General features: G+C 48.4%; 1 protein-coding gene across 2 annotated transcripts in view; it reads left to right on the top strand.

Annotated features, from left to right (window-relative positions):
- LOC123999894 (speckle-type POZ protein) overlaps nucleotides 1-17716 on the top strand; it is a 101409-nt gene that overhangs the window by 41652 nt on the left and 42041 nt on the right. For both annotated transcript variants that reach the window (XM_046305908.1, XM_046305910.1), the window contains one exon: nucleotides 17149-17419. In XM_046305908.1, coding sequence (XP_046161864.1) covers nucleotides 17342-17419 — 78 coding nt within the window. In that variant the 5' untranslated portion in view covers nucleotides 17149-17341. The remainder of the gene's footprint in view (nucleotides 1-17148; nucleotides 17420-17716) is intronic.

Below are 17716 nucleotides of genomic sequence, written 5' to 3'. Positions count from 1 at the left end.
TTTTTCCAGAATGAAAGTTTTTTTTCTTCTTCTGAGTAGAGCAGTAGCCAGCTGTAATGAATTCCAGAAGGGGTTCCATCTTCTCTTGTCATCCAGCAGGACCTCCTATTTCACAGCAGGCCCAACGTCTTTAAGTCCCTGCCATATGTTGACATGTTGTTCAGGCTATATTTGAACTATTCTATATGGATGTATTTAGACACTCATTCGTCCAGGGGTGGGCAATAACTTCGGCGTGGGGGCCAATTTGAAAATTCAGCGTTTTTTTTTTTTCTGGACTAATTTGTTTGTCTTAAGCAGTTTGGACCGGAGAAAGGACAGTTATTTGTAAATGTAGAGGTCCATTATCACTTCTCCATACATTGTCTAGTTTTAGAATTTCAAGAGTGGTCTGGATTGTTTTTTAACCATGACACCCATTTAAAAAAAAAAAACTCAAACCACCCCGGGCACTGATTGAATGGGCTCGGAGGCCATATATGGCCTGTGGGCTCTATGTTGCCCACTCCTGGTAGTCACTGTAGAAACTATTACACTCAACGGAACGACTTGATTAGTGTAGTGTCAACAACGCAGCCACTGCCAGCTAGCCTACTTCAGCAGTACTGTATCATTTTAATCATTTTAGTCAATAAGATTCTTGCTACGTAAGCTTAACTTTCTGAACATTCGAGACGTGTAGTCCACTTGTCATTCCAATCTCCTTTGCATTAGCATAGCCTCTTCTGTAGCCTGTCAACTATGTGTCTGTCTATCCCTGTTCTCTCCTCTCTGCACAGACCATACAAACGCTCCACACCGCGTGGCCGCGGCCACCCTAATCTGGTGGTCCCAGCGCGCATGACCCACGTGGAGTTCCAGGTCTCCGGTAGCCTCTGGAACTGCCGATCTGCGGCCAACAAGGCAGAGTTCATCTCAGCCTATGCCTCCCTCCAGTTCCTCGACTTCTTGGCACTGACGGAAACATGGATCACCACAGATAACACTGCTACTCCCACTGCTCTCTCTTCGTCCGCCCACGTGTTCTCACACACCCCGAGAGCTTCTGGTCAGCGGGGTGGTGGCACCGGGATCCTCATCTCTCCCAAGTGGTCATTCTCTCTTTCTCCCCTTACCCATCTGTCTATCGCCTCATTTGAATTCCATGCTATCACAGTTACCAGCCCTTTCAAGCTTAACATCCTTATCATTTATCGCCCTCCAGGTTCCCTCGGAGAGTTCATCAATGAGCTTGATGCCTTAATAAGTTCCTTTCCTGAGGACGGCTCACCTCTCACAGTTCTGGGCGACTTTAACCTCCCCACGTCTACCTTTGACTCATTCCTCTCTGCCTCCTTCTTTCCACTCCTCCTCTTTTGACCTCACCCTCTCACCTTCCCCCCCTACTCACAAGGCAGGCAATACGCTCGACCTCATCTTTACTAGATGCTGTTCTTCCACTAATCTCATTGCAACTCCCCTCCAAGTCTCCGACCACTACCTTGTATCCTTTTCCCTCTCGCTCTCATCCAACACTTCCCACACTGCCCATACTCGGATGGTATCGCGCCGTCCCAACCTTCGCTCTCTCTCATCCGCTACTCTCTCCTCTTCCATCCTATCATCTCTTCCCTCTGCTCAAACCTTCTCCAACCTATCTCCTGATTCTGCCTCCTCAACCCTCCTCTCCTCCCTCTCTGCATCCTTTGACTCTCTATGTCCCCTATCCTCCAGGCCGGCTCGGTCCTCCCCTCCCGCCCCGTGGCTCGACGACTCATTGCGAGCTCACAGAACAGGGCTCCGGGCAGCCGAGCGGAAATGGAGGAAAACTCGCCTCCCTGCGGACCTGGCATCCTTTCACTCCCTCCTCTCTACATTTTCCTCCTCTGTCTCTGCTGCTAAAGCCATTTTCTACCACTCTAAATTCCAAGCATCTGCCTCTAACCCTAGGAAGCTCTTTGCCACCTTCTCCTCCCTCCTGAATCCTCCCCCCTCCTCCCTCTCTGCAGATGACTTCGTCAACCATTTTGAAAAGAAGGTCGACGACATCCGATCCTCGTTTGCTAAGTCAAACGGCACCGCTGGTTCTGCTCACACTGCCCTACCCTGTGCTCTGACCTCTTTCTCCCCTCTCTCTCCAGATGAAATCTCGCGTCTTGTGACGGCCGGCCGCCCAACAACCTACCCGCTTGACCCTATCCCCTCCTCTTCTCCAGACCATTTCCGGAGACCTTCTCCCTTACCTCACCTCGCTCATCAACTCATCCCTGACCGCTGGCTACGTCCCTTCCGTCTTCAAGAGAGCGAGAGTTTGCACCCCTTCTGAAAAAACCTACACTCGGTCCCTCCGATGTCAACAACTACAGACCAGTATCCCTTCTTTCTTTTCTCTCCAAAACTCTTGAACGTGCCGTCCTTGGCCAGCTCTCCCGCTATCTCTCTCTGAATGACCTTCTTGATCCAAATCAGTCAGGTTTCAAGACTAGTCATTCAACTGAGACTGCTCTTCTCTGTATCACGGAGGCGCTCCGCACTGCTAAAGCTAACTCTCTCGCATCCTTCTAGACCTATCGGCTGCCTTCGATACTGTGAACCATCAGATCCTCCTCTCCACCCTCTCCGAGTTGGGCATCTCCGGCGCGGCCCACGCTTGGATTGCGTCCTACCTGACAGGTCGCTCCTACCAGGTGGCGTGGCGAGAATCTGTCTCCTCACCACGCGCTCTCACCACTGGTGTCCCCCAGGGCTCTGTTCTAGGCCCTCTCCTATTCTCGCTATACACCAAGTCACTTGGCTCTGTCATAACCTCACATGGTCTCTCCTATCATTGCTATGCAGACGACACACAATTCATCTTCTCCTTTCCCCCTTCTGATGACCAGGTGACGAATCGCATCTCTGCATGTCTGGCAGACATATCAGTGTGGATGACGGATCACCACCTCAAGCTGAACCTCGGCAAGACGGAGCTGCTCTTCCTCCCGGGGAATTACTGCCCGTTCCATGATCTCGCCATCACGGTTGACAACTCCATTGTGTCCTCCTCCCAGAGCGCTAAGAACCTTGGCGTGATCCTGGACAACACCCTGTCGTTCTCAACTAACATCAAGGCGGTGGCCCGTTCCTGTAGGTTCATGCTCTACAACATCCGCAGAGTACGACCCTGCCTCACACAGGAAGCGGAGCAGGTCCTAATCCAGGCACTTGTCATCTCCCGTCTGGATTACTGCAACTCGCTGTTGGCTGGGCTCCCTGCCTGTGCCATTAAACCCCTACAACTCATCCAGAACGCCGCAGCCCGTCTGGTGTTCAACCTTCCCAAGTTCTCTCACGTCACCCCGCTCCTCCGCTCTCTCCACTGGCTTCCAGTTGAAGCTCGCATCCGCTACAATACCATGGTGCTTGCCTACGGAGCTGTGAGGGGAACGGCACCTCAGGACCTCCAGGCTCTGATCAGGCCCTACACCCAAACAAGGGCACTGCTTTCATCCACCTCTGGCCTGCTCGCCTCCCTACCACTGAGGAAGTACAGTTCCCGCTCAGCCCAGTCAAAACTGTTCGCTGCTCTGGCCCCCCAATGGTGGAACAAACTCCCTCACAAAGCCAGGACAGCGGAGTCAATCACCACCTTCCGGAGACACCTGAAACCCCACCTCTTTAAGGAATACCTAGGATAGGATAAGTAATCCTTCTCCCCCCCCCCTTAAGATTTAGATGCACTATTGTAAAGTGACTGTTCCACTGGATGTCATAAGGTCAATGCACCAATTTGTAAGTCGCTCTGGATAAGAGCGTCTGCTAAATGACTTGAATGTAATGTAAATGTAAATTGACAACACCACTACTGTAGGATTATGTCTATCTACAAATGTTCAATATATACCCAGGGCTTTGTTCATGTGCTTCCTTTTTATTTATGTTTCTCAAACTAGAGGATGTAATAATGTTTTAATAAGAAGTGGACTGTTGAATCTGCAAGCTCCCCCCCAAGCTACATTCCAGCTGAATATTAACTCTAGGATAGAGAGAATAGAGGGTTGTTCTGAATGTTGATAGATTGGAATCATGGCTGATCTGCCACGAATGAGTACACTAAACCCCCACTGGAACGTTCTAGTGAGAAGGAGAACCACGAGGTAGATTGGATGCCTCGACTGTCAGTTAGGCAACCTGAACTGACCTGGGATGACTGAGAAACATTCATATTGCCCCAGGCTCTCCCCAGTTCCAAGATGGCGTAGCAGTCAGACTTCGTTGTTCTCGTCTTGTCATTTTTCTTTTATATCTTTTTTCTTCGCATTTATACTTACAAAATATTTTTCTTAACCTCAACACACTCCTGCAATCCGCCTCGCCCAATGTGGTATGGATCTGCTATTTTCTTTCTTTTGAACCGGAACCCCCAACAGGTCGTAGTCATTGGCTAACCTTTAGCCCGGACAACTCTTGCCAGTCTGCACAGCGCTACTCAAACCTGAGAAAATCATACTTATTTTTCTCCATATCTCTGGTTTCTTACCGCAAGCTCTGAACCTTTTCACCTGGATCATCGCAGCTAGCTAGCTGCTATCCGAGTGGCCACTCCTGGCTAACGTCTCTGTCCCGAAGCAAGAACAAATTAGCCAGGAGCTAGCCTTTGCTAGGTCCATCACCCGGCTAGCTGAAGAGGTCCATCAGCTACTCCTTCGGCTACAATACCTATTTGGCCTGGACCCCTTTTACTGCTGACATGGAGCCCCGCCGATCCATCACGACTGGACTACGGATGTAATCTGCCCGAGGGGTTTTTTCAACTGGCTTCTCCGTCGTGATGTCCCCCGAATGCCCATCTGCTAGCCGCAGCACACAAGCTGTCTAGAGCATATTGGACTGTTACCTGAATAGGTCCACAAGTTCTTGGACCACTATGCCTATTTTGTCAATTGGCCTGGACCCTTTTACCACACAGAGCCCTGCTGAGCCATCACGACTGGACTGCCGACGTAACAGCACGAGGGGGCTACAACAGATTTCTTCCTTCACAACATCCCCCTTCTGCTAGCTTGCTAGCCCCGGCCCACAGCTGTCTGAATCGCCGTGTCTCCAGCCCACCTAGCTACTCACTGGACCTCTATGATCACTCGGCTTTGCATGCCTAATGTCAATATGCCTTGTCCATTGTTGTTTTGGTTAGTCAGTATTGCCTTATTTCACTGTAGACCCTCTAGCCCTGCTCAACACGCTTTCGCTAATAATTTAGTTCCACCTCCCACACATGCGGTGACCTCACCTGGTTTAAATTATCTTTCTAGAGAAAATATCTCTCATCGTCACTCAATGCATAGGTTTACCTCCACTGTATTCACATCCTACCATACCCTTGTCTGTACATTATTCTGCTCCCTTTACTCTCTGTTCCGAACGTACTAGACGACCAGTTCTTATAGCCTTTAGCCGTACCCTTATCCTACTCCTCCTCTGGTGATGTAGATGTTAATCCAGGCCCTGCAGTGCCTTCCTCCACTCCCATTTCCCAGGCGCTCTCATTTGTTGACTTCTGTAACCATAAAAGCCTTGGTTTCATGCATTGGAAGCCTCCTTCCTAAGTTTGTTTTATTGAATGCTTTAGCACACTCTGCCAACCCCGATGTCCTAGCTGTGTCTGAATCCTGGCTTAGAAAGACACCCAAAAACCCTGAAATTTCCATCCCATAACTATACCATTTTCCAACAAGATAGAACTGCGAAATGGGGTGGAGTTGCAATCTACAGCAGAGAGAGCCTGCAGAGTTCTGTCTTAATATCCAGGTCTTTGCCCAAACAATTTGAGCTTCTACTTTTAGAAATCCACCTTTCCAGAAACAAGTCTCTCACTGTTGCTGCTTGCTATAGACCACCTTCTGCCCCCAGCTGTGCCCTGGACACCATATGTGAATTGATTGCCCCCCATCTATGTTCAGAGCTCGTATTGTTAGGTGACCTAAACTGGGACATCACTGTCAAGCGCTCCCTAAAACACTTCAGCGAGCAGGCCTTTCCAACCAACATGGCCCGGGTATCCTGGAAGGATATTAACCTCATTCCGTCAGTAGAGGATGCCTGGTTATCCTTTAAAAGTGCTTTCATCACCATCTTAAATAAGCTTGCCCCGTTCAAAAAATGTAGAACCAGGAACAGATATAGCCTATGGTTCAAAAAAGTTGCGGGGCACTGTAAAGTCCTTGGAGAATAAGAACACCTCCTCCCAGCTGCCTACTGCACTGAGGCTAGGAAACACTGTCACCACTGATCAATCCACAATAATTGAGAATTTCAATAAGCATTTTCTACAGCTGGCTTTCCACCTGGCTACCCCTACCCCTGTCAACAGCTCTGCACCCGCCACAGCAACTTGCCCAAGCCTCCCCCATTTCTCCTTCACCCAAATCCAGATAGCTGATGTTCTGAAAGAGCGGCAAAATCTGGACCCTACAAATCAGCCAGGCAAGACAATATGGACCCTCTCTTTCTAAAATTATCTGCCACAATTTTTGCAACACCTATTACTAGCCTGTTCAACCTTGCTGTTGTATCGTCTGAAATCCCCAAAGATTGGAAAGATGTCGCGGATATCCCCCTCTTCAAAGGGGGAGACAATCTAGTCCCAAACTGTTGCAGACATATTTATCCTACCCAGCCTTTCTAAAGTCTTTGAAAGCCAAGTTAACAAACAGATCACCGATCATTTAGAATCCCACGGTACCTTCTCCGCGCTCAAGGTCATAAACGACATCATAACCGGCATCGATAAGAGACAATACTGTTCAGCCGTATTCATCGACCTGGCCAAGGCTTTCGACTCTGTCAATCACCACATTCTTATCGGCAGAGTCCACAGCCTTGGTTTCTCAAATGACTGCTTCGCCTGGTTCACCAACTACTTCTCAGACGGAGTTCAGTGTGTCAAATCGGAGGACCTGTTGTCCGGACCTCTGGCAGTCTCTTTGGGAGTACCACAGGGACTCTTTTCTCTGTATACATCAATGATGTTGCTCTTGCTGCTGGTGATTCTCTGATCCACCTCAACGCAGACGACACCATTCTGTGTACTTGTGGCCCCTCTGGACACTGTGTTTAACTAACCTCCAGACAAACTTCAATGCCATACAACTCTCCTTCCATGGCCTCAAACTGCTCTTAAATGCAAGTAAAACTAAATACTCTTCAACTGATCGCTGCCCACACCTGCCCACCCGTCCAGCATCACTACTCTGGAGGGTTCTGACTTAGAATATGTGGACAACAATAAATACCCAGGTGTCTGGTTAGACTGTAAACTATCCTTCCAGACTCCCATTAAGCATCTCCAATCCAAAATCAAATCTAGAATCGGCTTCCTATTTCGCAACAAAACAGCCTTCACTCATGCTGCCAAACTTACCCTCGTAAAACTGACTATCCTACCGATCCTTCGGCGATGTCATTTACAAAATAGCCTCCAACACCCTACTCAGCAAATTGGATGTAGTAGTGTCATCCGTTTCGTCACCAAAGCCCCATGTACCACCAACTACTGCGACCTGTATGCTCTCGTTAGCTGGCCCTCGCTTCATATTCGTCGCCAGACCCACTAGCTCCAGGTCATCTACAAGTCTTTGCTAGGTAAAGCCCCACCTTATCTCAGCTCACTGGTCAACATAGCAGCACCCACCCGTAGCACGCGCTCCAGCAGGTGTATTTCACTGGTCACCCCCAAAGCCAATTCCTGCTTTGGTCGTCTTTCCTTCCAGTTCTCTGCTGCCAATGACTGGAACGAACCACAAAAATCTCTGTAGCTGGAGGCAAATATAACTTTAAGCACCAGCTGTCAGAGCAGCTCAAAAATCACTGCACCTGTAAATAGCCTATCCAACTTCATCATCCCCATACTGTTATTTATTTAGCTCCTTTGCACCCCAGTATCTCTACTTGCACACTCATCTGCACATCTATCACTCCAGTGTTGAATTGCAATATTGTCATTATTTCGCTACTATGGTCTATTTATTGCCTTACCTCCCTTATCCTACCTCATTTGCACACACTGTATATACATTTTCCTATTGTATTATTAACTGTTTGTTTATTCCATGTCTAACTCTGTGTCGCATTGCTTTTCTTTATCTTGGCCAGGTCACAGTTGGAAATGTGAACTTGTTCTCAACTAGCCTGCCTGGTTAAATAATGATATACAGTGGGCCAAAAAAGTATTTAGTCAGCCATCAATTGTGCGAGTTCTGCCACTTAAAAAGATGAGGCCTGTAATTTTCATCATAGGTACACTTCAACTATGACAGACAAAATGAGGAAAAAAAATCCAGAAAATCACATTGTAGGATTGTTAATGAATTTATTTGCAAATTATGGTGGAAAAGAAGTATTTGGTCAATAACAAAAGTTTATCTCAATACTTTGTCATTGCCAACAACGTGTATATAACAGAGGTCAAACGTTTTCTGTAAGGCTTCACAAGGTTTTCACACACTGTTGCTGGTATTTTGGCCCATTCCTCCATGCAGATCTCCTCTAGAGCAGTGATGTTTTGGGGCTGTTGCTGGGCAACACAGACTTTCAACTCCCTCCAAAGATTTTCTATGGGGTTGAGATCTGGAGACTGTCTAGACTACTCCAGGACCTTGAAATTCTTCTTACGAAGCCACTCCTTCGTTTGCCCTGGCGGTGTGTTTGGGATCATTGTCATGCTGAAAGACCCATCCACGTTTCATCTTCAATGCCCTTGCTGATGGAAGGAGGTTTTCACTCAATCTCACGATACATGGCCCCATTCATTCTTTCCTTTACACGGATCAATCGTCCTGGTCCCTTTGCAGAAAAACAGCCCCAAAGCATGATGTTTCCACCCCCATGCTTCACAGTAGGGAGGGTGTTCTTTGGATGCAACTCAGCATTCTTTGTCCTCCAAACACGACAAGTTGAGTTTTTACCAAAAAGTTATATTTTGGTTTCATCTGAGCATATGCCATTCTCCCAATCTTCTTCTAGATCATCCAAATGCTCTCTAGCAAACTTCAGATGGGCCTGGACATGTACTGGCTTAAGCAGGGGGACACGTCTGGCACTGCAGGATTTGAGTCCCTGGCGGCGTAGTGTGTTACTGACGGTAGGCTTTGTTACTTTGGTCCCAGCTCTCTGCAGGTCATTCACTAGATCCCCCCGTGTGGTTCTGGGATTTTTGCTCACCTTTCTTGTGATCATTTTGACCCCACGGGGTGAGATCTTGCGTGGAGTCCCAGATCGAGGGAGATTATCAGTGGTCTTGTATGTCTTCCATTTCCTAATAATTGCTCCCACAGTTGATTTCTTCAAACCAAGCTGCTTACCTATTGCAGATTCAGTCTTCCCAGCCTGGTGCAGGTCTACAATTTTGTTTCTGGTGTCCTTTTACAGCTCTTTGGTCTTGGCCATAGTGGAGTTTGGAGTGTGACTGTTTGAGGTTGTGGACAGGTGTCTTTTATACTGAAAACAAGATCAAACAGGTGCCATTAATACAGGTAACGCGTGGCGGACAGAGGAGCCTCTTAAAGAAGAAGTTACAGGTCTGTGAGAGCCAGAAATCTTGCTTGTTTGTAGGTGACCAAATACTTATTTTCCAACATAATTTGCAAATAAATAAATTAAAAATCCTACAATGTGATTTTCTGGATTTTCTTTCCTCATTTTGTCTGTCATAGTTGAAGTGTACCTATGATGAAAACTACAGGCCTCATCTTTTTAAGTGGGAGAACTCGCACAATTGGTGGCTGACTAAATACTTTTTTGCCCCACTGTGTGTGTGTGTGTGTGTGTGTGTGTGTGTATATATATCATCCTCCTCTGCACCCCCATCTTCTGTTTCTAATACGATGGATGGAGAGGACATGACATCCATTTAGACCGTTGGTTTCCATATGTCAATGTTTGAGTAATGCACTCACCTCTTAGTGGGGAGGTGAAGGCGGTGTTGGGAGGGAGGTGAAGGCGGTGTTGGGAGGGAGGTGAAGGCGGTGTTGGGAGGGAGGTGAAGGCGGTGGTGGGAGGGAGATCTGGACTCGCACAGTGAGAGAGGCCTGTCTATGTGATTAATATAAATGTGCTCCAGGTCCTCATCCTGTCGTTCCCCACAGCAGCAGACTAGGATGGGATAGGGAAATGAGATGTGGGCGGTAGGCAATCACGCATATACACAACCCGAGAAACACTCACAACACAACACCGCTGCCATCCTTACCTCGTACTTTGTCTAGTGATTGTTTTCAGGGGAGCACACAACCCTCTTAACGCTCTCTGACGTACTGCTGTGGTGATATTTATTTTCCCTGCCATGTGTATTCTCACCTGTTAGTCCTCCTGTCCATTGGTGCTGACTGTCACCAGCTGAATCACCATGATGAATGAACCATCTAACTTCCTGCGCCGACAGAGATGGCCGCCTCGCTTCGCGTTCCTAGGAAACTATGCAGTTTTTTGAATTTTTTACGTGTTATTTCTTACATTGGTACCCCAGGTCATCTTATGTTTCATTACATACAGTCGAGAAGAACTACTGAACATAAGAGCAGCGTCAACTCACCATCAGTACGACCAAGAATATGACTTTCGCGAAACGGATCCTGTGTTCTGCCTTTCACCCAGGACAATGGAATGGATCCCACCCGGCGACCCCAAAAAACGACTTTGAAAAAGGGGAAAACGAAAGCGGTCTTCTGGTCAAACTCCGGAGACGGGCACATCGTGCACCACTCCCTAGCATTCTCCTCGCCAATGTCCAGTCTCTTGACAACAAGGTTGATGAAATTCCGAGCAAGGGTAGCATTCCAGAGGGACATCAGAGACTGTAACGTTCTTTGCTTCACGGAAACATGGCTCACTGGAGAGAGGCTATCGGAGACTGCAGCCAGCTGGTTTCTCCACGCATCGCGCCGACAGAAACAAACATCTTTCTGGTAAGAAGGGCGTGGGCGTATGCTTTATGGTTAACGTGACGTGGTGTGGCCACAACAACATACAGGAACTCAAGTCCTTCTGTTCACCTGATTTAGAATTCCTCACAATCAAATGTAGACTGCATTATCTACCAAGGGAAATCTCTTCGATTATAATCACAGCCGTATATATTCCCCCCCAAGCAGACACATCGATGGCTCTGAACAAACTTTATTTGACTCTTTGCAAACTGGAATCCATATATCCGGAGGCTGCATTCATTGTAGCTGGGGATTTTAACAAGGCTAATCTGAAAACAAGACTCCCTAAATTTGATCAGCATATCGATTGCGCAACCAGGGCTGGAAAAACCTTGGATCATTGCTATTCCAACTTCCGCGACGCATATTAGGCCCTGCCCCGCCCTCCTTTCGGAAAAGCTGACCACGACTCCATTTTGTTGATCCCTGCCTACAGACAGAAACTAAAACAAGGTGCTCCCGCACTGAGGTCTGTTCAACGCTGGTCCGACCAATCTGATTCCACACTCCAAGACTGCTTCCATCACGTGGACTGGGATATGTTCCATATTGCGTCAGATAACAACATTGACGAATACGCTGATTCGGTGTGCGAGTTCATTAGAACGTGCGTTGAAGATGTCGTTCCCATAGCAACGATTAAAACATTCCCAAACCAGAAACCGTGGATTGATGGCAGCATTCGCGTGAAACTGAAAGCGCGAACCACTGCTTTTAATCAGGGCAAGGTGACTGGAAACATGACCGAATACAAACAGTGTAACTATTCCCTCCGCAAGGCAATCAAACAAGCTAAGCCTCAGTATAGGGACAAAGTAGAATCTCAATTCAACGGCTCAGACACGAGGTATGTGGCAGGGTCTACAGTCTATCACGGATTACAAAAAAAGAACCAGCACCGTCACGGACCAGGATGTCTTGCTCCCAGGCAGACTAACTTTTTTGCAAGCTTTGAGGACAATACAGTGCCACTGACGCTGCCCGCAACTAAAACATGCGGACTCTACTTCACTGCAGCCGATGTGAGGAAAACATTTAAACGTGTCAACCCTCGCAAGGCTGCAGCCCAGACGGCATCCCCAGCCGCGCCCTCAGAGCATGCGCAGACCAGCTGGCTGGTGTGTTTACGGACATATTCAATCAATCCCTATCCCAGTCTGTTGTTCCCACATGCTTCAAGAGGGCCACCATTGTTCCTGTTCCCAAGAAAGCTAAGGTAACTGAGCTAAACGACTACCGCCCCGTAGCACTCACTTCCGTCATCATGAAGTGCTTTGAGAGACTAGTCAAGGACCATATCACCTCCACCCTACCTGACACCCTAGCCGCGCCCTCAGAGCATGCGCAGATCAGCTGGCTGGTGTGTTTACGGACATATTCAATCAATCCCTATCCCAGTCTGTTGTTCCCACATGCTTCAAGAGGGCCACCATTGTTCCTGTTCCCAAGAAAGCTAAGGTAACTGAGCTAAACGACTACCGCCCCGTAGCACTCACTTCCGTCATCATGAAGTGCTATCACCTCCACCCTACCTGACACCCTAGACCCACTCCAATTTGCTTACCGCCCAAATAGGTCCACAGACGATGCAATCTCAACCACACTGCACACTGCCCTAACCCATCTGGACAAGAGGAATACCTATGTGAGAATGCTGTTCATCGACTACAGCTCGGCATTTAACACCATAGTGCCCTCCAAGCTCGTCATCAAGCTCGAGAACCTGGGTCTCGACCCCGCCCTGTGCAACTGGGTACTGGACTTCCTGACGGGCCGCCCCCAGGTGGTGAGGGTAGGCAACAACATCTCCACCCCGCTGATCCTCAACACTGGGGCCCCACAAGGGTTCGTTCTGAGCCCTCTCCTGTACTCCCTGTTCACCCACGACTGCGTGGCCACGCACGCCTCCAACTCGATCATCAATTTGCAGATGACACAACAGTGGTAGGCTTGATTACCAACACCGACGAGACGGCCAACAGGGAGGAGGTGAGGGCCCTCGGAGTGTGGTGTCAGGAAAATAACCTCACACTCAACGTCAACAAAACTAAGGAGATGATTGTGGACTTCAGGAAACAGCAGAGGGAACACCCCCCTATCCACATCGATGGAACAGTAGTGGAGAGGGTAGTAAGTTTTAAGTTCCTTGGCGTACACATCACAGACAAACTGAATTGGTCCACCCACACAGACAGCATCGTGAAGAAGGCGCAGCAGCGCCTCTTTAACCTCAGGAGGCTGAAGAAATTTGGCTTATCACCAAAAGCACTCACAAACTTCTACAGATGCACAATCGAGAGCATCCTGTCGGGCTGTATCACCGCCTGGTACGGCAACTGCTCCGCCCACAACCGTAAGGCTCTCCAGAGGGTAGTGAAGTCTGCACAATGCATCAGCGGGGACAAACTACCTGCCCTCCAGGACACCTACACCACCCGATGTTACAGGAAGGCCATAAAGATCATCAAGGACAGCAACCACCCGAGCCACTGCCTGTTCACCCCACTATCATCCAGAAGGCGAGGTCAGTACAGGTGCATCAAAGCTGGGACCGAGAGACTGAAAAACAGATTCTATCTCAAGGCCATCAGACTGTTAAACAGCCACCACTAACATTGAGTGGCTGCTGCCAACACACTGTCATTGACACTGACCCAACTCCAGCCACTTTAATAATGGGAATTGATGGGAAATGATGTAAAATATATCACTAGCCACTTTAAACAATGCTACCTAATATAATGTTTACATACCCTACATTATTCATCTCATATGTATACGTATATACTGTACTCTACATTATCGACTGCATCCTTATGTAATACATGTATCACTTGCCACTTTAACTATGCCACTTTGTTTACATACTCATCTCATATGTATATACTGCACTCAATACCATCTACTGTATCTTGCCTATGCCGCTCTGTACCATCACTCATTCATATATCTTTATGTACATATTCTTTTCCCCTTACACTTGTGTCTATAAGTTAGTAGTTTTTGAATTGTTAGCTAGATTACTTGTTGGTTATTACTGCATTGTCGGAACTAGAAGCACAAGCATTTCGCTACACTCGCACTAACATCTGCTAACCATGTGTATGTGACAAATAACATTTTATTTGATTTGATCTCAAGATTTTGAAGTGAGGGAGTACAAGGATTACCACACACACTACCACACACCCCACCCCCCACTATCTCTGAGTTGTTACTGTCATTTGTCTGCTTCTCTACTCCTGATGATTGTCATGAAAAGACAAATCAATCCCCAGCTGTATTCTGGTTAAGTGTCATCTGGGTGTATTTAGAAAAGCTGTGAAGTGGTTAGCTATGGTGCCAGTATTGTCATGTTTTCTTAGTGGTTCCCTTGTGATCGCTGTTGGCAGCACACATGTTGGGAGACAGTAGCCTATACAGAGACATGAGAACACACAGCTTAAAGGAACATACGGGGGCACATTTATTGCACCCATGCAACGCACACACTCCACCACACAGCAGTTTGCATGTGTGCATGCATTTGCGCACTTAAGCTGCATATTTGTTTCACCCATGAACACCCACAAGTTCACACAGACTATAATTCATTGTTAGGAAATCTCAGGTAATTTAAATTGCAAATCAGTGCTGCCTTGTTCTTCATCTTTTGATTAATATTGTATTGTTTTACTGAGTGAAAATGCCGCCAGTGTTTTTCATCAGATGCAAATAGAACAAAATAAGAAACGGAAAGATCAGATCCAACAAAGTTAAAACATTCATGAAGTCCTGTCTGCGTCCGTGGAGGTCTGTGTGTCGTCTCACCCGTCTCCACTCTGCCAGGCAGAGGAGGTGGACCCCCCCATTGCCCTTCCCTCTCTCTCACGCTCTCACAGATTCTGGGAAGTTCTCTAAACATTCATGAAGTCCTGTTCTTCGTCCGTGGAGGTCTGTGTGTCGTCTCACCCGTCTCCACTCTGCCAGGCAGAGGAGGTGGACCCCCCCATTGCCCTTCCCTCTCTCTCACGCTCTCACAGATTCTGGGAAGTTCTCTAAACATTCATGAAGTCCTGTCTGCGTCCGTGGAGGTCTGTGTGTCGTCTCACCCGTCTCCACTCTGCCAGGCAGAGGAGGTGGACCCCCCCATTGCCCTTCCCTCTCTCTCACGCTCTCACAGATTCTGGGAAGTTCTCTAAACATTCATGAAGTCCTGTCTGCGTCCGTGGAGGTCTGTGTGTCGTCTCACCCGTCTCCACTCTGCCAGGCAGAGGAGGTGGACCCCCCCATTGCCCTTCCCTCTCTCTCACGCTCTCACAGATTCTGGGAAGTTCTCTAAACATTCATGAAGTCCTGTCTGCGTCCGTGGAGGTCTGTGTGTCGTCTCACCCGTCTCCACTCTGCCAGGCAGAGCAGGTGGACCCCCCCCATTGCCCTTCCCTCTCTCTCACGCTCTCACAGATTCTGGGAAGTTCTCTAAACATTCATGAAGTCTGTCTGCGTCCGTGGAGGTCTGTGTGTCGTCTCACCCGTCTCCACTCTGCCAGGCAGAGGAGGTGGACCCCCCCATTGCCCTTCCCTCTCTCTCACGCTCTCACAGATTCTGGGAAGTTCTCTAAACATTCATGAAGTCCTGTCTGCGTCTGTGGAGGTCTGTGTGTCGTCTCACCCGTCTCCACTCTGTCATACAGAGGAGGTGGACCCCCCCATTGCCCTTCCCTCTCTCTCACGCTCTCACAGATTCTGGGAAGTTCTCTAAACATTCATGAAGTCCTGTCTGCGTCCGTGGAGGTCTGTGTGTCGTCTCACCCGTCTCCACTCTGTCATACAGAGGAGGTGGACCCCCCCCATTGCCCTTCCCTCTCTCTCACGCTCTCACAGATTCTGGGAAGTTCTCTAAACATTCATGAAGTTCTGTCTGCGTCCGTGGAGGTCTGTGTGTCGTCTCACCCGTCTCCACTCTGCCAGGCAGAGGAGGTGGACCCCCCCATTGCCCTTCCCTCTCTCTCACGCTCTCACAGATTCTGGGAAGTTCTCTAAACATTCATGAAGTCCTGTCTGCGTCCGTGGAGGTCTGTGTGTCGTCTCACCCGTCTCCACTCTGCCAGGCAGAGGAGGTGGACCCCCCCCATTGCCCTTCCCTCTCTCTCACGCTCTCACAGATTCTGGGAAGTTCTCTAGGTCCTGAACTTCCCTTTCAATCAGCCACTAATTAAGAAGCAAAGCAAAGGGATTGTCTGGCTACGAGACAGGGGGACTTGCAGGTTGACTGAGAAAAAAGAGAGAACGAGAGAAGAGGAGACTTGCCCTGAGACCCTGTGATAGCTTCAAGCAGGGGGGAGAGGGAGGAAAGGAGCCAGGGAGAGGGAGGAAAGGAGCCAGGGAGAGGGAGGAAAGGAGCCAGGGAGAGGGAGGAAAGGAGCCAGGGAGAGGGAGGAAAGGAGCCAGGGAGAGGGAGGAAAGGAGCCAGGGAGAGGGAGGAAAGGAGCCAGGGAGAGGGAGGAAAGGAGCCAGGGAGAGGGAGGAAAGGAGCCAGGGAGAGGGAGGAAAGGAGCCAGGGAGAGGGGGGAAAGGAGAACAAAATATGATAATTTGTTGATTTTATTTAACCAGGCAAGTCAATTAACACATTCTTGTTCTATTCCCAGGGGTCATCTGTGATTCTGTAAAGGTGATATTGAAGAGAAGTCATTGGTTAAAGTCACAGTTCTCTCTCATAGATCTATGGTTCAACTGAAGTCAATGCTGTTTTTCTATTGTGGCTGTATTCACACATGTACCTTGAAAAACAGAGTGAATAACTTTTCACACAGATTGATAGAAGTTTGCACATTTTGGAATAGGCTATGACATTTTCAAGTCGATGTGCTCTATGAAAGTTGTATGTGACCTTGTGTAGGCTACTTGAGTGAGTGGAGATTGGCAGGCAGGCGTGGGATGATGGTCTTAAGCCTTGCTCTTCACTCTCAGTCACAGATCGGCTGGCGCTCCGCTCAAAGCAAAAGAAAGGCAGAACCATGGCAGATAAACGAGGGCTTTTCTCACTGAAGCCGAGTGAGCAGCGTTCACAGCCTCTCTGCTTTGAATGCAGAGGCCCTTTGAAAACAAATGAATTCAGAGCTGTTTTGTCCTACTTACTGAGCAATACCGCTCAATTACAATTAGCCTTTTAGCACACACGCACTGACTATAACACCTATGATAATGCGACTCTCTCTGATTGTAGGGTATTGCTGTGGGTTCCCTGGACATTCCCCAGACGTTATCCGTGGCTGGACCCTGGTGCAGTGTGTGGTGGTCTGGTTGAATACTTAGCCCATTCAGTGGTGTTCTGTTGGGCTCGGCCACCCCTCCACTCTGTCCCCCTCCTGGCTGGTGCTCAGGCTCAGCTCAGGCCCCCCCCTGCCTCAACTCTGGCGATGTCAAGAGTCCCGAGTCCCCCTCCCCCCGCGGACATGTCCAGCGGCCCTGTGGCTGAGAGCTGGTGTTACACTCAGGTAAGCGTGGGGATTGGTGTGTGTGTGTACATGTATCTACAGTACTTACACCTTCTATGTACAGTACTTACACCTGTCTGTCAGTCAGTCAGTCAGTCAGGACTGCCAGTGCTGGTGTTTTTGATAACAGCCTGTTTAAAGAAAAGGGATGTTTTTCTATTGATGTGTTTTTCATCTCGCTGTCCTTGCAAAATCATTTTTTGTTGCAGCTTTTTAATATCCTTTCTTCTCCCCCTGTTTGTTGTCAATGTTTATTGAGATGAAAGGCAGGTTTGATGTGTGGTTTTGAAGTCCAGG

Source organism: Oncorhynchus gorbuscha, linkage group LG16, assembly GCF_021184085.1.
Source record: "Oncorhynchus gorbuscha isolate QuinsamMale2020 ecotype Even-year linkage group LG16, OgorEven_v1.0, whole genome shotgun sequence".
NCBI classification, from domain to species: domain Eukaryota; kingdom Metazoa; phylum Chordata; class Actinopteri; order Salmoniformes; family Salmonidae; genus Oncorhynchus; species Oncorhynchus gorbuscha.
The sequence above is the reverse complement of the archived record's forward strand: the minus strand, read 5'-3'. Positions and strand labels throughout refer to the sequence as shown.